This window comes from Archocentrus centrarchus, chromosome 24 (genome assembly GCF_007364275.1).
Source record: "Archocentrus centrarchus isolate MPI-CPG fArcCen1 chromosome 24, fArcCen1, whole genome shotgun sequence".
Lineage (NCBI taxonomy): Eukaryota > Metazoa > Chordata > Actinopteri > Cichliformes > Cichlidae > Archocentrus > Archocentrus centrarchus.
Genome location: NC_044369.1, coordinates 20,545,745 through 20,566,853, shown reverse-complemented (window position 1 = coordinate 20,566,853; position 21,109 = coordinate 20,545,745). Strand labels below are relative to the sequence as shown.

Sequence of the window (21,109 nt, the reverse complement as noted above, 5' to 3'; positions counted from 1 at the left end):
CCGCTGAAAGTGAAGAAGCGGAGCGGCTGTCATCGTACAGCGATGGCGTATGACAGATGTGGGAGTAATGCAATGAGGAGGCATACACAATAGAAGGACAATCAAATCACTTATTTCCAGACCACTAAAAGCACAAACCTACCCAGTGGATTTGAATACGGACGTTTAGGCCTGCCTTCATACACACACACAGTATTACAGGCCTGTATGCACTCATAACAATGGTTGGCTCTTTTCTATATAGACACAGAAAGAAAAAAAAAAAAGCAAATGGATGTGTGTTTTAGCAGGTAGCTCCCTGCTGTCAGGCCCCCTGACAAACCTGTAGAGCAGGCTTGCCTTTCTTATCTTCTGCCAGCTGGTCTGACAAGAAGTTTGTCTCACTTACCTCACATGCATGAGGTGACTGGGCAAGGGTGTGGCCTGACGAGAGCCATTTGTTTCCTTGTAGATTTTAAAACAATTACTTTTTCTTTTAAACTGTATGAATGGGAGAATAGAAACCTCAAAAGAAAGGAGCTTGGCTGTTCCTGTGCCAAAAGACTCAATCATCAGCTCATCGAGAACTGCAACTGCAGGAACAGGCAGTTGGATTGACGTGATAAAAGCTTCAGTGAATACGCTCTGGCTGGCTCAGTCAAAAAAGGGCAACACTAGACTTTCCTGTCAAAGGAGGAAACTAATCTCTGAGCAAATAAGAGCTGAAGAAAATAATATAATGGCTGTAGTGGAAGCTGTCGAAACTTCCACTTCTGTCACACCTTTGGTTGGGGTGGTGGATTAAATAAATATCTGTAAACATGCATAAAATCTGAATATATAATGTCCCCACCATGACTCACAGGGGATTACCATGTTGTTGAGGTTCTCACTATCATTGTTACCTCGCGATATAAAATGTTTTGAGATGATGTGAACTGGTGATATACGCGTAAAACTGAGCTGAACTGAATGAATGCAAATTTAGGATAAAAATACATATTTGTGGCTTCTATTCAGTCAAAATGAGCAGAATGTTGCTTTCAAATAAAAGATCACTTAGGGAGTTTTCAAGTATTTTTTTTAAATGATCAGGCTTGTCCAGATTGTATTGCTATGCATTTATAAGTAAAATTCAGCATTGGTGTATATAACCACAAGTATATAACCACAGATGGGAATATTGTATATATTTTTATATTATTACCATGCTTATTAAAAGTTGACACAGTTTTCACTTTCCTTTTTCATGAATAGCTTTAGCCTGTCCTTGGTTGCATGTTATAAAGCTAAAGATTTGTTTTGAGAGGAGGTTGATCAGGTACATTTATAGCGTTGAACTGAAGAACAATGAGGCTCTGCAGCTGGAGTCCCGAGTGGCAGCTCCAGTGCCAAGAAGTTAGAGGATTAGCTCAAACTGTCATGAGAGATCACTTTGCCACCTGTGCAGAATGTAAATGTTTCTCCATTAACTTTAGTTTAAAAAAAAAACACGTTTTTAAGCCTTTCATGACAGACAGATTAAAACCATCCGTGGCGAAAACGCCTTCCAGGGAGACACGTAAATGCATGTCCCACAGGAAAATACACTTCCACGCTTCTACCACAGCACTGTGGGCAGTGTTCAATAGGAGGAGACACAAGTGGTCGGTAAAAGTCCCCCTGACTTTGACAGTTAGGCGGGGAAGGATTTTTTTTTTTCTTTTTTGAGATTCAAATCCAAACTGACATCATGCTGCTCCTGCCTGTTTGAACCGGCAGATAAAGAAGATAAACTGACACATTTCAAACAATACAATAACGTTTTCTTCCTGCACCTGTCAGCCAGGAACTGGTACACACACACACACGCACACACACACAACAGAAAAACAGAACATAAAAGTGAAGAAAAGCATTATATGCAACAAATGAAAAACCACAGCACACCATTTGTTTCTGTGAACTGTATTAAAGTGTTTTCTGTATAATTTTTATGCCTGAAACATCAGGACATCAGGTGAAACATATTAAGTGAAACTAAGGTGTGTATGTGTGTGACAAAAAAAAAAACAAAATAAACATCTTATATGAACAGTTTAAAGTTCATCACTTCACACACAATACCTTATTGGTTTATTCCAGATGTGTCACAGCCTGCATTTTAATATAAACTATTTTACCAAATGAATTCACTCACTCGTCCAAATCATTAAATACAAGTGTTTCAATCACTTCCATGGCCACATGTGTACAAACCAAGCACCTATAGGCATGCAGACCGCTTCTACAAACATTTGTGAAAGAATAGGTCGCTCTCAGGAGCTCAGAGAATTCCAGCATGGTACCGTGATAGGATGCCACCTAACTGGTATTATAACAAAGTGGAAGCAACTGGGAATGATACCAACTCAGCTATGAAGTGGTAGGTGTAGGAATATTCATGATATATGCCACATATATATATATATATATATATATATATATATATATATATATATATATATATATATATATATATATATATATATATATATATATATATATATATATATATATATATATATCTTATGTACATTTACTTCCCTGAGAAATTTGTCTGGAAAATAAACACAACTGATTAAAAATACAGACGCTTATAATGTTCCGTGTCATCATGAACTTTGTGTTCTGACTGTACAATGAACCACGCTGATGGAGACTTGAATACCCTGTTGTTGAAATTCTCTGTTTTCCACATTCTGTTTTGTATAATGATGTAACCAAGATAGATAAGCTGTGACTATATGAAACTGTAGGCTGAATAAGAATGTGCCAGCACTTCATGTCACATGCCTGGCATGCAGTCCTGCTCCAGATTAATCTGTAAACTGTTTGAAATGGCTTAATTAAATTTAATAATTGGACTCCTTATTCCGTTGTTTGGTGTCATTCCTGTTCGATAAACGAACACACAGAAACCTAAAGGCTTAAGCAGCCCACACTCTTATTTAAATTCCTTCATAGGTCATGTAAAATGAAAATGCTGAAGCACATAGTATGCAGAGGTCAGCAACAGACCTCCAAACTTCATGTGACCTTCAGATTAGCTCAAGAACGGTGCATAGAGAGCTTCATGAAATGAGTTTCCATGGCTGAGCAGCTGCATCCAAGCCTTCCATCACCAAGAGCAATGCAAAGCGTCGGATGCAGTGGTGTAAAGCACAGTGACACTGGACTCTAGAGCAGGAGATGTGTTATCTGGAGTGATGAATCACACTTCTCCATCTGGCAATCTGATGGATGAGTCTGGGTTTGGCGGTTGCCAGGAGAACGGTACTTGTCTGACTGCATTGTGCAAAGTGTGAAGTTTGGTGGAGGGGGGAATATGGTGTGGGGTTGTTTTTCAGGAGTTGGGCTCGGCCCCTTAGTTCCAGTGAAAGGAACTCTTAATGCTTCAGCATATCAAGATATTTTGGGCAATTTCAAGCTCCCAACTTTGTGGGAACAGTCTGGGGATGGCCCCTTTCTGTTCCAACATGACTGCTCCAGTGCACAAAGCAGGTCCATAAAGACATGGATGAGCCAGTTCGTTGTGAACGAACTTGACTGGCCTGCACAGAGTCCTGACCTCAACCCAACAAAACACCTTTGGGATGAATCAGAGTGGAGAGGTCTGGCCTTCTCATCCAGCATCAGTGTCTGACCTCACAATGCACTTCTGGAAGAATGGTCAAAAATTCCTATAAACACTCCTAAACCCAGCTTCCCAGAAAAGCTGAAGCTGTTATGTGTTTTAGAGGTGCTTTAGGTCGAGTTACTGTTTCTGAGTTTCCCATCTTTATGCTAAATTAACTGCTGATCAACCTTAAGAGTGGTGCTGTATTTCCCATTAAGAAAATGATTAAGCCTGTTTGGGAAAAAGTTGAACTATATCTCAGAAAGTGTCCCAGAGTGTGAGAATTATGTCTGGGAAAAAGTAAATGTGTGCAGGTGTGAGTGTGTGCACTGCAGGTGGTAAAGGGGTTAACACCCATTCTCAGTGGGTTTCCAGCCCCTCCTCTCCCACTAAAGTGCAAGGTTCTCACACCCAAAACATTCAGCTGATCTTACACATCTGCCATAACAGAGAAACACAGGCCTTACATAAAATACACATTTGACTGAATACACCCCCCACCCTCGTGTTTTAAAATACACAAAATCCACAGAAGGGGAAGCACAAAAGTTAATGCACAGTCACAGCCCTGCCACCTCTGACATACCAGCCCTTGGAGAAAAGCCTCACTTGGTTTTTGCTCCATCAAATCTTTCCCCTACCTAAGGGGGGAGGGGGTTCTGCTGCTTTATGGGGCCTCTTTAAAAGCCCTGAGGTGCCATGTCTGGTCACACCCAGGTTTTCTTCTCGGCCTGGTCCCTGGCTGTTTCACACCTCCAGGAGGGACTATTATCCTGTCAGAGGGCTTCTTCTCACAGCAGTGCACCGCTTCACCCCGTGAAAATCACACCCTTCTGCTTCTTTTTTTTTGGCCTGTGGGACATGGAGTTCACACACTGACTTGAATTTGTGGTCACTAAGAATTAAAAGGCCTTACAAAAATAAGGCTTAAAGAAGAAACAGAAGTGAACGGTGGTAATAACTCACGGGTGGCCTGGACATCAATCTGATAGAGAGTAATGAGTTAGATAATTGCTCCCATGATTTGTGAACGAGTTCAGGAAAGTACTGCTGTAAAAGTGGTTAATGCCATTCCTGTGTAGCAAAGATTCTTCCGAAACTACACTAATTGCTGTCATTTGGTCTGAGGTAACCTTAAACAATTCTGAAAACGTGTCTGGTACACCAACAGTAACATATGAGGCTTCCGTGGTAAACGTGTCAAACTGCCTCTAAGAGAAGAAGGTGTATGAGGAAGTGAAAATATATTTAAGGAAGAAGGTGTGGATGTTCGCTTATAAACATATACACACACACACACATACAGCACATACTACACACATGTACAACTGAAGGGTTTCTGTTTTCTCTCTCAGAGATGACATTCAAATCAATTCATCTAAATAAAACAAAGAACAGGACATGGTGTACATTTGAATCACTTGTGAACACTGATTCATGGATCCAAGTATTTGCGTGTAGTGCTGCCCCCTACTGCTAAAAGTGAACACAACCCCTTCAAAGATGAGCATGCACTACCAGTCTACATAACTCAGGAATACTGGTTTGCTACATTTTATGAAATCTTTGACAAAAAAGCAAACAAACAAACAAAACAGTGTGTTAATGATGCTAAAAAACACAAATTGGCACAATTTGTGGAATTCTAACCATATTAAAATAAAAGTTTACAGATGATTTTTATGATTTTAATACATTATAAGTTAAAGGATTTGGCTTTTTAGGTTTAAACAAGTAGTCAAGACGGTGCTTACTTTATTTTAAGTTAATCATGTAACACAGTACATCATTTCGATACCAATATTTAAAACAAAACATAAGAAATACAGTGTATATATAAAATATACAACAGCTTATTTCCTGCTTATATCCAGTGAAAACAAAATGTGTTAACAGATAAAAAGAGACAAGGTGAATGACCTGTGTGTCACTGGCACTTTGAAAGAATCTCCTGACAGCTTTTGTAGACTTTCACCAAGCAGTTCAGCCTTGGCTTTGAACTCTGAAAGGGCAAAAAATAGAGTTAATTAAAAAAAAACAGGTTCCTGTGAATGACAGCCCTGCAGGTAAACAAGTAACAAAACAGGCTTTTGAGACATGGCTACACCTCATGCTCATCCTCACCTGAAAGAGGGGCACGACGCTTGACACCGTATTGGGCTCTGAGGGGTCCTTCAACAGTACACAGAGGTAGTAGATGATCTGATGCTGAAATAACAGCAGTAGACTTTGATCCAGACTGTACAATAACTGCATGAGAAAATGTCAACATGTCACGCAAGTACAGAGATATAAATGTACTCGTACCATGTAAACAGCTTCACTGATGACGATATCCTTGATCTTGCTCATCTCGATGAAAGTGGTGATCTCACGGCCCGAGGCGTAGCTGGAGGACACCTGGATGCCTAAGGAGCCAATGAGGAGAAGGGACTCGTGGTCTACCTTCACAAAGTGGATGTGAAGCATCATGCCGACGAGGGTGATGATTATAGCGCTGGACAGAACAGCTGTGTTCTGCAAAAAAGGAAAGGTATTCACGTAAATGTCTCGATAGGTTTTAAATTTCACTTGAAGGTATTCATTGTAAATTAAAATAGTATCCAACCATCCAAAATCAACTATCAACAGAATATTATGTCCAAAACATCTACATACAAGGCTAAAGAGATAACATTTTAAAATAGGCTCAGAGTGCACTTTTGCATGATGCCAATTTGTACCACAATATGGTGTAACAAGTCGGTGTAGCATCCAGTCTGATGAGTCCAACATGAGAGGAAGAGGAAATGCTGATAGAGATATTCTAGTGAATGGGTCAGCAAACAGTTGATGCACCTGAAAAGTGACTCTTATCACCCCACTGCCCACCCCCATCACCAACTACTGGAAAGAATCTAGAATATGGATAGAAAACTAAACAATAGTACACATCTAAGTATCTTTCCAATACTGGAAAAGTGAATAAATAATCAAACCTGATGCTCAGGTAAGAAGCACATCTTTGGACTGTGGCAGAACATGCAAACTCCACAGAGAAAGAACCCAGAACATTTTGCCTGTAAGGTGACAGTGCTAACCTAAACACTGCACCATCTGGATCTTAAGACTTACTACAGGTTAAGGAAACTCCACTAAAATTTTCTTGGAAAATACTGCCCCCTTGTGGTGAGAAGTTTTGTTAAATTGTGCAAATTCTGATCACAGTAAGTAACATTAAGGAGGAAAAAAACTTACGTAACTGAATTCTATCTCATTCTTTTTTCAGCTGCTCCCTTTTAAGGGTTGCCACAGTAAATAATCTGCCTCCATCTCACGCTATTCCTAGCATCCTGTTCTGTCACACCAACCCTCTGCATGTCCTCCTTTACTAAAACCACGAATCTTCTCTGTGGTCATCCTCTTTTCCCCCTCCCTGGTGGCTCCATATTCAACACCCTTTGTCCAATATATCCCCTATCCCTCCTCTGCAAATGTCCAAATCATCTGAGCTTTGCCTCTCTAAACCTCGTCTCCAAACCACTGCAAACCGCTGCTCCTCTAATCTTAGTGTCTTAGTATCTTCTGCTCTGCCACCTCCAGCTCGGCCTCCTGTCTTTTTTGTCAGTGCCACTGTCTCCAAACCATAAATCATATCAGGTATCACTACCATCTTGTAAACCTTCCCTTTCACTCTTGCTGGTATCCTTCTGTCATTCACCTCCACCCGCTCCATTATCTCTTCTCCTTGTATGTTCACCTGCCTCTCTCTCATTCACACACATATATTCTGATTTGCTTCTGCTCACTTTCATTCCTCTTATCTCCAGAGCATACCTCCACCAGACTCCTGCCTGACCTCATCTGCCAGCCTGCTCATCACCACTGCAAACATCAGCTCTGAGCAGATCCCTGATGTAGTCCCACCTCTACCTTGAACCCACCTATCACTCCTACCGCACACCTCACCACTGCCTCTCTGTCCTCACTCCCACAGTAAAAAGAGTTTTGACAGCATCTTTGCATTACTTTGGTATCGCCGCTATTTAAATAATGATAATCGTTTGTCTTACCTGTGTGAAGAAGAACACTACGTATGCCGAAAGCCACACAGAGCAGGTGTATACCATCACTTTGCCCATGGACACTTTTGGGGAGCTGACGGTGAACTCCTTGCAAAAGCTGGAGTGACTCTGACAGTCTAGAGATATGGGTTTACCGCTAATGTCAGTGAAGGCTTCGTCTTCCATCACGAATGAACCACAAAAGGGGGGTGAAGGAGCATAAAAGACGAGTAGTGACCGAAGTATGTCCGACACACGGATAACCTGTTAAATTAGCACCGAGCTAGCATTCGTTATGTGTTGCGAATAGGCAAGGTCAACAGCATATTAAGACAGACAGGGATGATTCATAATGATGAGAAAATAGGAAACAAAAAAGCTACTTAAAGTATTATACTTTAAATTATTATTATTTTTAAATAGCTAAGCAGCTGAATATTCTAGTCAACTACAACTGTACTGATGCCAGAATCAATCCCTTCTTTGTGGCGGGACTGTTTTTCACACTGGGATGTCCAGAAAGGGTGAGACTTCAGTAAGAGAGTAAAGAGTAAAAGTCCGCGCAAACCGCATTAATCAAATAAAAAATGCACCTGAATGCATAAAACACCTGATAATTGAACATTTATGATTCTTCATTTGACATTAACGACATGTGTGTCAGTATCACTTGCTGTCTCCGTACCAGATTGCAGCTCCGGCACACGCCTGTTTACAATAAAAGCGAACCCTATAGAGGAGGGGAAAAGCGAAGCATTATGGGCAACGGTTGATTTCTCGTCGGTATCTTCGCTTCGTTTGCTCGAGTTGTCCCTGCAGCTTCCGTCGGACAGTCTTTAGAAGTCACATAAGGCCTATATGTTGGTGTGTGCACTATAAACAGGGCACAGACCCATCGTGTTTAGCGAGCTTCTTTCTGTGTCACTCGCAAGTCCTTCGTTTCCCAAAATGCAGTGTGTTTGCGTGACTTTTGACCTCTGGATAAAAACAAGCCGATCAGCTGATGTAAAAGCAATAACATCTACAGGGGTCTGACACAATAACAGCTAGCTAACTTTGCCCCCCCCTCCCCTCCCTAGCGTCAGCTCTCTGTGGCAGTCGGCGGTATGGTGTTAGGTAGTGTACGTGTCCACTTTTAGACTGTGTCGAGGCAGCAGGTTATTTAACGAGGCAGCCGTCGGACTGGTAGCAACTGTTGGGTCAGTCGACTCAAACGAAGGCTGTTTGTTTCATGAGTGTCTCTTTGTGTGGCTGCTGTTAGCTAATGGCTTTTTACGACTGAGTTTCAAGGCGTGTTTTAGGCATTTTATCGAGGACTCTTGGGTGCTATTAAGTACAAAGTTAGTGTCGTCATTTGAGCTGCAGCATTATCAGAACAAGTCGACAGATGCCGGGCAGCTATTGTTAACTAGAGAGCTGTTGTTTCAAAAGGTAAACAAACTAGTTTGAGTTCGTGTGTTTATTTTTGCTGCTTTATTATCCTCAATATCCTCATGATAGAGTAAGGAGAGATAAGGTACGTAGCTGACTTACTATTTTGTTGCCAGCATTGCTCATGACTGAATTGGGTTTTTTCAGTGTTTGAACAAAAAAAAGTTACATGACGTCTGGTCATTGACGGTGCCATAACCTTGTGCCCTCCCCTGCAGTGCTTTTACAGTCCCAATTACCCGCAGTAATACTTCACTTGTTTTCACACCAGGGGTTTCCTGACCTGACAGGTTTGACATGAGTGGTCAAAGCCCAGCTGTAGACAAAGGAATGAACACCATCCTCGTCTGTCAGGAGAGCTACGCCTGTGGGGGTTCTGATGAGGCTGTGTTTGAATGCGATGAATGCGGCAGCTTGCAGTGTACCCGTTGTGAATTGGAGCTCCATCGCCAGGAGCGGATGAGGAATCACGACCGGGTTCGGATCGCCCCAGGCCACGTTCCTTTCTGTGACTCCTGTAAAGGGGACGGCAGCTGCTCTGGCAGGCTCAGAGCGGTGGTCCGCTGCCAGGGTTGTAAGATTAACCTGTGTTTGGATTGCCAAAAGCGCACCCATAGTGGAGTCAACAAGAGGAAGCACCCGCTGGTACCTTATCCTCCTGCCAAAGCTCCTCAGGACAACAGTGTGAGTGCTGGGGAGAGTGAAATGGAAATCCTCAAAGCCAAGTTGGAGAAGGTTCGCAGCTTCCTGCTAGTGGATGAGAAGGAGGAGATGCAGGTAAGCACCTGTTAATATATTTAGCCTTTAATGGAGTTTTATTAATGATGCGTTATGATGATTGGGCTGAGCTTGTCTGGATTCTCAGGTGAGGGATGGAGAGGACTTTGTCAACAAATTGAGCTGCAGTCCAGATGAGCTCCTCAAGGTGATCTCCATTTTTGGAAACACTGGTGAGGGAAAATCCTACACCCTGAACCATACGTTCTTTCTTGGGAGAGAAGTGTTCAAGACCTCCCCCACTCAGGAGTCCTGCACCGTGGGTGTTTGGGCAGCTATGGACCCTCTGCACCAGGTTGTAGTCATCGATACAGAAGGATTGCTTGGGGCTGGTATGAGACAAACGATTGATTTACTTAATATTATGAAACAAACAGGGGTAGCAGGAGGCAGGCATTCATTATCCCCCTCCCCCCCCCTTTTTTTTTTTTTTAAATAATACTCATCAGGAGCTAATCAGGGTCAGAGAACTCGGCTGCTCCTCAAGGTCCTGGCTATCTCTGATGTGGTTATCTACCGAACACATGCCGACCGTCTCCATGATGATCTCTTCAAGTTCCTTGGCGATGCATCAGATGCCTACCTGAAGCATTTCACCAGAGAATTAAAGGCAACTACCACCCGCTGTGGCCTGGATGTCCCGTTGTCCACCCTGGGCCCTGCAGTGATTATTTTCCACGAGACTGTCCACACCAAGCTACTAGGATCAGGTACAAGAAGAAGAAGTCAGTCTCATTGCAATGTTTTTCAAAGATGCTCACATAACCCTCTTCCTCATTCCTTTGTATCGGTCTACGTATGTGCTTCAAATTTAGACACGCCATCAGAATCAGCCGAGCGCCTACTCCAGGAACGTTTCAGGAAGCTGGGGTTGTTTCCAGAAGCGTTCAGCTCCATCCAGTACCGTGGGACTCGGACCTACAACCCTCCCACAGACTTCAGTGGATTGCTGCGCAGCCTGGAGCAGCAGTTAGACAACAATACTACACGCTCGCCACGATCTGCCAGTGTCATCTTCAAGGCTCTGCAGGTAGTTATGCTTGTTTTTAAACAAACTAATGTTTTGGCACAGACAATCTAAGGAAATGTAAATGTATTTATGCAGCCATAATGAGTGAACTCTACTAAATCTTTCTGCCTTTCCCGTCTCCTACTGGTTACTTCATTCAGGCCCTGAGTGAGCGCTTCAGTGGGGAGATTCCAGATGAGCATATGACCAGTAATTCCTTCTTTCCAGATGAATACTTTACCTGCTCCAGCATCTGCCTCAGCTGTGGGTATGTGCCTCTGCTCTTCAAGAAATAAAAGTAGAAGTCAGTTTTCACAAAATTAAAGCAGAAATATGGCAGAAGATGTTTAAATATACCTCTTCAGTTTTCCAGTGCAGATTTATTTCTCGACAGGTCACATAATGGCCTACTTAGTTGACTCAGTTTCCTTAATAGTAAAAAAGCAAGTGGCAGCTAAATCTGTATGTTTGCAATACACTCCTGCTGGAGTTCTATAAATAACATTGTAAACAATATGATAAATTAACGAATTACAGCACCAGTGTCCAAACCTTTGACTGGTATTGTACTTAAAGTCTAATTTCTACATCATTGCTGATACTTTTTATATATTTACTAAACTTGCTGCCATGCTGGACACCAACTTTCAGGTCAGGCTGTAAGAGGAGCATGAATCACCTAAAGGAAGGTCTTGACCATGAAGCCAAACATCGCTGCCGGTACTCTGCACAGTATGACAACCGCATCTACACATGCAAGGCAAGTGCAAACACAAACACGCATCTGCACTGTGTGTGAAGTACCCTTGCTCGACAAGGTTCTGAGTGTCTGTGATAAACTTCTCAGGCGTGCTACGAAAGGGGAAAGGAAGTCATAGTGGTTCCCAAAACGACGGCCTCGTCTGACTCACCCTGGTTTGGCTTGGCCATCTATGCTTGGTCTGGGTGAGTCCTGCTAGTTTGATTATATGTCCTTTTCAAGTAAGGTGAAAAACTGAGCAACAGTGCTGTTGATATGCAAAGTGTGTGACACATCTGCTCACACTTTGCTCAGTGCTGAAACTGAGATGTTTTCATGTGTTTATAGGTATGTCATTGAGTGTCCCAACTGTTCAGTGATCTACAGAAGCAGGCAGTATTGGTATGGAAACCAGGACCCAGTGGAAACAGTGGTCAGAACAGAAATCCAGCACATCTGGCCTGGGGTAAGGCCAAAGTGAATTTGCTTGAATGAGATTCTGAAAGCCCAGATTTCAGTTACTCCAAGTAGCAAGTTGCTTATATTGTTTGTAGAAAACAGAAAAGTAAGGCTGCATGTTCTCCTGGAACACGTTGATCTAAGCATAATTAGTCAGCAGTCTGACTATAGCAGTGCAAATGCCAGCTGCTAAGGCAGGCATTGTATTTCTGTCAGTACTGTTGTCAGTACTGAGTGATAATTGTGAGTCTCTCTTGTGTAAACAAGATTTCTGTGCTGTACTGTAATTCTATCTTTACACTGTTTTTTGCAGTCTGATGGGTTTTTGAAAGACAACAACAATGCTGCTCAGAGGTTGCTGGATGGAGTCAAATACATTTCTCAGTCTGTGTCTGAACTCAGCGTCAAGCCTGCCAAAGCGGTCACTTCCTGGCTTACTGACCAGATTGCTCCTGCCTACTGGAAACCCAATTCCCTAATCCTGGTACATAACCAATATTTAACTAAGTATATATATAAAGAAATGTGTAATTGAGCATAACCACCAGTTATGTATGTAAGAGATTTGCCCAGCAATTGCCCATCCAGACAGCACAATAGATACACTATATTGCCAAAAGTATTCATTCACCCATCCAAATCATTGAATTCACTTCCATGGCCACGTGTATAAACCAAGCACCTAGGCACAGGCAGGAAGACTGCTTCTACAAACATTTGTGAAAGAAACTTCCTCCAAACTTCATGTGATCTTCAGTTTACCTCAAGAACAGTGTGCAGAGAGCTTCATGGAATGGGTTTCCATGGGTGAGCAGCTGCATCCAAGCCTTACATCAGCAAGCACAATGCAAAGCGTTGGATGCAGTGGTGTAAAGCGCACTGCCACTGGACTCTAGAGCAGTGGAGACGTTTTCTCTGGTGTGATGAATCACACTTCTCCGTCTGGCAATCAGATGGATGAATCTGTGTTTGGCAGTTGCCAGGAGAACAGTACTTGTCTGACTGCATTGTGCCAAGTGTAAAGTTTGGTGGAGGGGGGGTTATAATGTGGGGTTGTTTTTCAGGAGTTGGGCTCGGCCCCTTAGTTCCAGAGTTCAAAGGAACTCTTAATGCTTCAGCATACCAAGATATTTTGGACAATTTCGTGCTCCCAACTTTGTGGGAACAGTTTGGGGATGGCCCCTTCCTGTTCCAACATGACTGCACACCAGCGCACAAATCAAGGACCATAAAGACATGGATGAGTGAGTTTGGTGTGGAAGAACTTGACTGGCCTGCACAGAGTCCTGACCTCAACCTGACAGAACACCTTTGGGATAAATTAGCCAGGCCTTCTCATCCAATATCAGTGTCTGACCTAACAAATGCAGTTCTGGAAGAATGGTCAAATATCCCCGTAAACGCACTCATAAACACATTCCTAAACCTTGTGGAAAACCTTCCCAGAAGAGTTTAAGTTGTCAGAGCTGCAAAGAGTGGACCAACATCATATTAAACCCTGTGGATTAAGAATGGGATATCACTCAAGTTCATATGCATGTGAAGGCAGACGAGCGAATACTTTTGGCAATAAAATGTGTTTGACATGCTTTAGAATTCATGTTGTGTTACTGTGACAACTGCAGATAAACGCTGCATCATCCTTATTTTTGTGTCGTAGAAATGCCATAAATGTGGGGAGGAGTTTCAGCCCAACGACACCAAGCACCACTGCCGTGCCTGTGGAGAGGGTTTCTGTGACGCCTGCTCCTCCAAAACCCGGCCGGTCCCTGAGAGGGGCTGGGGCCTCGCGCCTGTTAGAGTCTGTGATGCGTGTTTCCAGAATCGGGGAATTCCAACTGGTATGCAAATGAGTGTCTCTGTGTGAATTAAACACAGTCTGTATTGTTTCCTGCGATAATTCAGGCGATTTTAATGTTCCGCCATGATATGATTTTAAGTGTCTGATTTGCTTTGTGCATGTTGTAGAGTTGCTGGATGCTGCGTTGGAAGAGGAGGGAGGCACCCTGATAGCGAGGAAAGTTGGGGAGGCTGTTCAGAATACTTTGGGAGCTGTAGTTGGTGCCATTGACATACCTCTTGGTGAGCATTAGATAATGTAGCCAGTAAGGGAAATGGTCTGTTAACTTATTAAAAAAGAGTGAAATCATAATGACAGAAAATTTAATTACCATTAAAAAGTGACCAAGAGGAGGTTTACACCCTACAACCTGAGTTTAAAAAAAAAAAAAAAAAAAATTCTTTTTCCAGGCCTGGTAAAGGACGCAGCTCGGCCAGCCTACTGGGTCCCAGATCAGGACATCCACTCTTGCTGTGAGTGCCAAAGGGAGTTCTCCCCGCGTCTCTCCATCCACCACTGTCGTGCCTGCGGGCAGGGCGTGTGCGACGATTGCTCCCAGGAGCGGCGTCCGGTGCCATCCCGTGGCTGGGACCACCCCGTGAGGGTCTGCAGCGGCTGCAACCAGAAACCAGGGGAACTCTAGCAGGAATCATCTGAGTGATTAAAGACACCCGCGCGTGCGGAAACTGGAATCTCCAACATTTCTAGTCTAACAGGCTGAGGGTTTTTTTTCTGGCTGCCTCTAGACTGTGCAGGTTGGAATTGTTTATTTGTTAATGCTGGCCTCATGTAACTTCAGTCCATTGAGCCTGTTTCACTTTAATATGCCTATAATTTACACTGTGAAGAAGACAGGTCAGAGTGAGACTTGAATATGAAGACAGGGGCGAGAAAACAACTCAGAGAGATGATCCAAGTGAGTTTTGTACACGCTTGCTTACAAATGACTTCAGGTAAATTTCCATGTGGCTCTGTAGGTCCTTTCAAATTTGTATTCTTGCACAAGAGTCCCTGTAACCCCTCTATGTGACATGCTAGTACCATTAGCACCTTTTGTTTGGTTTGGGGCTACATGTTTAAACCTTTTAAAAATAGAAGTACTGACTGGATTTTTATAGCAATTCCAGGTAATCATATCTTAGTGTTTGTTCTAAAATGGTTTGTGGAGGAAATCTGGATGTAATATTCAAGACAGGCTTTAGAGGAAATGATGGAAAACCCACAAAACGATCTGCCGCAACGTGTTTTTGAATTGACTCTGTGGTAGATTACCTCTAATTCAGCTCTGCTAATGTTAGTTTTCTTGCTCTTTGGCTTCACACAGACTATATTAGATCATTATATCAGAAGCCATTGATGTACTGTAGCAGCAAGATGCATTCCAACTTCTATAATTAGTACAACTACTTAAATAGTCCCATTGACCCTTTGTGGTTGCTTGTGCACTTGAATGGGCAGATTTAAAAAAAGAGAACAGCCTTATTAGTGCTGTCCATGTTAATTGTTTGAATTCTACATAGTATACACAGTACATATATGGGAAAAATGTTTACTTTAATAGGGAAATTTTTAAATTGCTTGTTTATTTTTAAATGTCAAAACTGCTCATCAGGACACATCTGAGTACAGTGAGAGTTAAATGCAACAAACTGCTTTTATAGAGTGGCTGGCTCACAGTAGCAACTTGTTATGGTTAAGGTTTCATCTTTGAGGCTGGCCCCTCAAAACAGATCATTAGAAAGGGTAATCTTTTACTCTCGTCAGCTCAGGCTGCAGAGCTCCTTAGCTCGTCAGCAACGTTCGAGGTTGCTTGTATTGCAATAGGACTGTACAGAGCATCTGACCTGAGTAGTATTAAATGAACATGACACAGTCAGGCTTTCTACTGAATATCAGGGTATTGTGAGATTTGACTGTATAAGATTTTTTTTTTTTTTCATTGACCAACTGGAGGAGTTGGGTTGCTTGTGATGTCATCCAATAATCTGAAATAAGACTTTGACATGAATAATAGAATTACTCCATCTCAAAAAAGACTATCAATGAATATAGATATCACATGGAACCAATCAATACCTTGTGTTCATGTCTGATCATACAGTATGTATTAAACAGTGGAGACTTAATGTGTGTGTGTGTGTGTCAAATACAATGCCACAGGTTACCATTTTTTATTAAATTTACTGGGAGTCAACAAAGATTAGAAAACATTTGAATTACAATACAAACTCAGTATCTTCATTTTCCAGTTTCACTCCTCAGCACCCTCAATTCCCGTAACAATCAAGGTTAGTCATGTTTAAAATAAGTGCACTTCTGAAAAGAGTACTGGGTGTGCATATGTGAATGCAGCACTTCCATTTCCTTTTGGCACCAAAAAAAAAAGATAAAAATGTATTTCCCCTGAGATTTAAAAGCAGTTTTTTTTTTTGAGGTCATCTTTTCAGTCCAAATTTAGTACAACTGGCTGTCACACAGCATCTTTACCAAGCCACACTCTTTCAAATATACAGCTGATACAGCTGGCGTCAGCTCTCCTCATTCCTGGTAGTCGATGTTATATGGGAAGTAATAAAGGTCGTGTTTGACAGCCATGAGCAGCCCGGGGAGCCCCCTGCAGCCGCCCAGGTTAGATGAAAAAACGACACTTGGGATCAAGTCGTTTGCAGCAGGGTGGGGTGATGGGATGGTTCTTAGTAGATGACCGTCCTTCAGGCTCCATAACCTTGTGTAGCAATCCTGACCCACTGTAGAAACGACACAAATCAGAGGTGGTTTAAAAAACCCAAAAAAAGTTTATACCAGTGAGAGTATCGATGAGGTGCTTTATCCTCTCCTACCTGCCAGCAAAAGCCCTTCACGCTCATTGACATGGATGGGAAGGTAGGCATGCTCATTGTGATGTCCTTTATACTCTTGTACTGGCTTTGCGACTCGTACATCCCACAACTTAATCTGCACAGAAATTAAAACACTAACACATTAAGAAGAAAAAAAAAAAATGGGACTGTGTGCTACCAAGTATTTCAACATGAGGCTAAAACACAAATACTAATTAAGAACACAAAAGTATGACCTGCTGGTTTTTTTTTTGTTTTTTTTTTAAGTTTTAAATCAGGAACCTCACCTGGCCCAGCATGTCAGCAGCCAGCAGGTAGTTCTCATCCTGCAGGACGCGTACAGAGGTGATGGCTGACTCTTGATGGAAGCGACTGGCCTTCCAGCTGTGATCCCTGCGGCCGCGCTGCCGGAGATCGATGCTGAAGATCTCCCCCGATCTGCAGCCGTTAAACAGGACAGGAACCTGGGGACATGGAGACGTATTTCCTTCTGCTTGGTGTTCTTACAGAGATGATCTATATTAAACCACATTTCACTGGATTCAAACATGCTTTAAACACTTCAAAGTTACGAATGCCTCACCCTAAGGGCAAACTGCTGAGCCAAGACATCGCTGCCGACGCTGTACGTCTGCGTTCGGCCTGTCTCTGCATCCTTCACAATCACTCTACGAGACAGGCCTACCAAACCACATATAAACACAATTATTTTAGACATGTAACTTTCTTTTTTTTTTACCAGTACTAACAAAAATATTTAGCTTTGTTACTAACCAGTGCTGAAGGTCTTGTCAAACTGGGGATTGAGACACCAAGCACAAGACCAGGCTGTGGATATCTTAAAGCTACACAGCATCCCAGGCTGATCTGGAGAGGGAGGACATGGGCTTGAATGGGGCGGTATGTATCGAAAGCAAAACTGCCTTCAGAAAATATTTCAAACCAAAAGCTTCCTAAAATAATAATTCCAAGAGTGAAGAAGCTTATTTGGAATGTTTGTTTTACTGGCCTTCAGAAATGAACTACAGAAAGACAATGTGGCTATCAAAAATTGTGTGAGAAGCCTCACAAACCTGGGTTGGAGTTGCTGAAGAGGGAAGCAGGAAGTAAACTCACACAGCCAGGAGTGTCTGCTACTCCCACCAGACACAGCCTGATAGTTACTCCAGTCAAGGACACACAAGCTTCAGCAAACAGTGAGGAGATGTTCGTGAAAACCATAAAAGATGTGAAAACATGCTGTGACAACGGTTTGCACCTTATAGAGCTGATATGCTAGTTTTAATTATAGCATGTCTTGTTTTTTTGACAGCAGCAGCAAACATTATGCAGTGTGAATACACAGAGATTGCAAATGCAAAGGTTAACTTTTAAGTCATCTTTGTTAGCAGGATAAGCACTTCATTTGTAGATTGAGAGCTCTACTTAAGCTGAGGAAGGATACAGAACATGAGAATCAGGGTAATTTACTGAAGCCCAGCAGATGGAATTAACCTGAAACACATCAGACAGAGAAGAGCATTATTATGAAAACAGACCAAAATTATTTTTGTTGACACATCATAAAAATAGGCTTGAGTATCAATGTGAATAAATTAATTTTGAACCAAATTAATAACTTTTTTGCAGCATACTACATAGAAAAAAAAGCAAAAGATTTCTGTATTCAAAGACAGTGCTTTACCGCTGATGAGAAGCTCCCACCTTACGATTTGTGAAGTAGAGGTTATCGCACATTTCCACAGACAGAGACCCCCGACTGCTGCTGCTGAAGTTCATGATGCCGTACTTGCAGCCGCCATGAGAGACATCGTTGACTGTGAACACTCGCTCGCACGCCGAATCCCCCTGAAAGAGGCGCAGAAGACAGCTTACGCACATCATCAAAAACAGAAAGAAAACTTACAAAACTCATCTACTGTGTTAATTTTCAGCTCTATAATTTTATTACTGCAAGTTTGCATAATTCAACATTCAAAACAATCTTTATCTCATACAGGGGCTATATATGACAGAACATGAGGAAGCGCATAATAGGTCCCCTTTAATTACGATTCATTCCACCTATAAATGTGTTTTGCACTGTGTGCGCGTGTTCTCACCACTATGAGTCTGAAGTTGTCGGTGTTCGAGATGCTGCTGTCTGTGCTCTGGATCTCTAGTTTGTGGCGTCTCATTCCACTGACCTTCACCTCATGGACGAGCCTGGAGACCAACAGTAACCATAGTAACAGACTAGCACTGTCTGCAGACGATCTACTAACCCAGAATAATTCATACAGTTTCCTCTCAGCTGTCTGACAGTGTGTTTCTGTAGCTGTGTATTTATTTAGACAGTTGGCATATAGGATGAATAGAAATAGAAACTTCCTTGTATGCATTTCACTACCCCCCCATTTATTCATATAATTCCCAGTGACACAGAACATTTTTGACTGCACTTTTGCATATTTCTGTTTCTTTTTATGACCATTTAGAATAACTTGTCAACACTGATTAGCATCATTATTAGTGGCCAGCAAAGCTCTGAAGAAAAGTCACTCTACGCATACAAAACTGATTAGCATTAAAGTTGCTCTTTGTTTCCCATAATGCATTACAGCTGTGGATAGGATACGAGGAAAATGACTTTATGTTTAGTTTCGCATGTCTGCATGACAGTACCTGCAATAGGAATGCTCAGGTAATAGACCTAGGTGTCTTTTCTGAAGAAGCAGCGAAGTGTTCAGTCCTCTTCTTGGTGCCTTCTATAAGAAGATACGTACACGAAACCAACAAGAAGAACAAAAAAATTTTGTGCATGTTTACAATTAAGGCTTTTTTCTTCATGACTGCTCAAACATTTATGTTTCATATCAGCTGGAGTGAAGAAGAACATATGTCTCTGCTAAGATCAGCTGTCATCAAGTGATTTTTTTTTGCCTCTACACAGATCTCTCACATGCTGTGCTCCAATGCTGATGTCATTATAGCCGCTGCCATAGCCAAAATCCTTTAGTACACTGCATAAATTTTGTGAAATGTTTTCATCTAAAGACCATAACGCAAGCTTTTCAGCCGACTGTGTCTGTCTACAGAAATAGGAAAAAAAAAAACTTAATGTAATCTTAAAGAATAAAGATGATAAAAATGCTAAAATATAAAGGTTAGAAAGGTTCCCCCACCAGCCCCCACAACAGACTTACTTTTCTTGTTTTTTCATCTTCTGCCAGCATCTTGTGCCTCTCCTTCTCCCTTTCTTTCTGTTGGAGCTGCTCTCTGGTCAGTGGGTTACAGTTGTTGTGTCCGGGCAATAGCCGGAAGTAACGGTTTTTCTCGGGGTCAAAGTAAAAACCTGGCAGCTCTGGCAGTAGAAAAGGAGGCAAAAATTAGGTTTGTGCATCTGTATTTGTGTCCATTTGATTTTTGCAGAGTACAACAGGAGTTTTCTTGTTAATATTCTTTGAGTGTTCCTGGACAAGGCAATAAACCCCAAACTACTGGTTATGTGTATGTGTTTATTTTCTGTGTTGCTGTCTTCTGATGCCTCTGATCCTACGCATCCAGGAGGCAAACATACACTTTCAATGCACCCCTGAAAGAGGGGTTCTTGTGTGGCACTGACCTGGCGCAGCACTGCTAGCCTTAGAAGAAGACGAGGAAGATGAGGACTGTGAGGCAGGCTGGCTATCACGTTGCCTCTGTGATGGCCCTGGATTGTCACGTTCATACCTGTGAACAGGACACAAACACACACACCAAACAGTGCTATTACCATAGTGATCAGTGGCAGTACAAACACTGCAGACTATGGCATACGGCCCGTTCTTTAACATGATCTACGTGTATTTTAACATCGCTACCACTGCCGTCGGTTTCCTCTGTGCCATCCACGGCGCTGCCCAGCAGCTTGTCGTGTGTGCGGCTGCTGTCCTTCTCGCCAGGTCCACTTCCTCATTTCTTATGTTCGGGTCTCGAAGTAAAAGGATCCTAACAGCACGTCGCTTCCTGTGTTCGCCTGTCCAGGTGTTTACAGGCAGGTTACCATTAACGCTGCTGGGCTAACGTTAGCCGCATATCTTTCTTCACGCGCTTAGCAGGTTTTCTGGACATTTATCAGCGATTAATGTAAGCAACGTATTTACAAGTCGATAAGCGCACTCACAGTTAACACTAAGCTGGGTTTATTTTCTTAATAACGTGGCAACAATGTGACAATTATTAAACCTCGTTAGCTAGCTAACCGCGGTGTGTAACTTCCAGCCATGTTGTCCCCGCCTCCACAGGCCGTTCATTGATCCATTGAAAACAATAGTGTGTGACGTTTCAGACAGTCATTGGATAGTTTCTCGGCGAGCTCTTGTTATACTCGTGTA

The 21,109-nt window shown here is 42.4% G+C and overlaps 3 protein-coding genes across 5 annotated transcripts; 1 reads left to right on the top strand and 2 right to left on the bottom strand.

Moving 5' to 3' along the window:
* Positions 1–3,626: 3,626 nt before the first annotated feature.
* On the bottom strand, positions 3,627–8,147 carry pigh (phosphatidylinositol glycan anchor biosynthesis, class H). The gene is made up of 4 exons (XM_030721628.1): positions 7,669–8,147; positions 5,924–6,133; positions 5,741–5,824; positions 3,627–5,618 (listed from the first exon to the last, which is right to left on the bottom strand). The coding sequence occupies exons 1-4, from the start codon at positions 7,843–7,845 to the stop codon at positions 5,544–5,546; spliced, it is 546 nt and encodes a 181-aa protein (XP_030577488.1). The 5' UTR covers positions 7,846–8,147; the 3' UTR covers positions 3,627–5,543.
* A 299-nt stretch (positions 8,148–8,446) lies between these two features.
* Positions 8,447–16,008, top strand: zfyve1 (zinc finger, FYVE domain containing 1). 3 transcript variants are annotated; one of them, XM_030721324.1, is made up of 13 exons: positions 8,447–8,523; positions 9,362–9,867; positions 9,956–10,199; positions 10,317–10,577; positions 10,683–10,897; positions 11,038–11,144; positions 11,528–11,636; positions 11,724–11,821; positions 11,964–12,081; positions 12,388–12,558; positions 13,735–13,915; positions 14,043–14,156; positions 14,325–16,008. In XM_030721324.1, exons 2-13 carry the CDS (start codon positions 9,388–9,390, stop codon positions 14,555–14,557), a joined length of 2,331 nt encoding a protein of 776 aa, XP_030577184.1. In that variant the 5' UTR covers positions 8,447–8,523; positions 9,362–9,387; the 3' UTR covers positions 14,558–16,008. The 3 variants fall into 3 exon arrangements, with proteins under 3 accessions (XP_030577184.1, XP_030577186.1, XP_030577183.1); XM_030721326.1 differs by lacking the exon at positions 8,447–8,523 and adding an exon at positions 8,536–9,090; XM_030721323.1 differs by lacking the exon at positions 8,447–8,523 and adding an exon at positions 8,536–9,175.
* Positions 16,009–16,027: 19 nt separating this feature from the next.
* wdr21 (WD repeat domain 21) lies at positions 16,028–21,017 on the bottom strand. The gene is made up of 13 exons (XM_030721327.1): positions 20,597–21,017; positions 20,359–20,465; positions 19,940–20,097; positions 19,419–19,501; positions 18,857–18,959; positions 18,459–18,602; positions 18,199–18,248; positions 17,828–17,907; positions 17,529–17,621; positions 17,338–17,435; positions 17,042–17,218; positions 16,755–16,869; positions 16,028–16,661 (listed from the first exon to the last, which is right to left on the bottom strand). The coding sequence occupies exons 1-13, from the start codon at positions 20,689–20,691 to the stop codon at positions 16,453–16,455; spliced, it is 1,512 nt and encodes a 503-aa protein (XP_030577187.1). The 5' UTR covers positions 20,692–21,017; the 3' UTR covers positions 16,028–16,452.
* Positions 21,018–21,109: the final 92 nt, after the last annotated feature.

Coding starts and splice junctions, on each gene's coding strand:
- pigh (XM_030721628.1), bottom strand. CDS start 7,845: ATGGAAGACGAAGCCTTCACTGACATTAGCGGTAAACCCATATCTCTA. Junction 6,134..7,668: donor TAGTGTTCTTCTTCACACAG/GTAAGACAAACG, acceptor CCTTTTTTGCAG/AACACAGCTGTTCTGTCCAG. Junction 5,619..5,740: donor GCGTCGTGCCCCTCTTTCAG/GTGAGGATGAGC, acceptor TTGCCCTTTCAG/AGTTCAAAGCCAAGGCTGAA.
- zfyve1 (XM_030721324.1), top strand. CDS start 9,388: ATGAGTGGTCAAAGCCCAGCTGTAGACAAAGGAATGAACACCATCCTC. Junction 11,822..11,963: donor GCCATCTATGCTTGGTCTGG/GTGAGTCCTGCT, acceptor ATGTGTTTATAG/GTATGTCATTGAGTGTCCCA. Junction 12,559..13,734: donor AACCCAATTCCCTAATCCTG/GTACATAACCAA, acceptor TTTGTGTCGTAG/AAATGCCATAAATGTGGGGA.
- wdr21 (XM_030721327.1), bottom strand. CDS start 20,691: ATGAGGAAGTGGACCTGGCGAGAAGGACAGCAGCCGCACACACGACAA. Junction 20,098..20,358: donor GGCTAGCAGTGCTGCGCCAG/GTCAGTGCCACA, acceptor TTCTACTGCCAG/AGCTGCCAGGTTTTTACTTT. Junction 19,502..19,939: donor AAGATGAAAAAACAAGAAAA/GTAAGTCTGTTG, acceptor ATCTTCTTATAG/AAGGCACCAAGAAGAGGACT.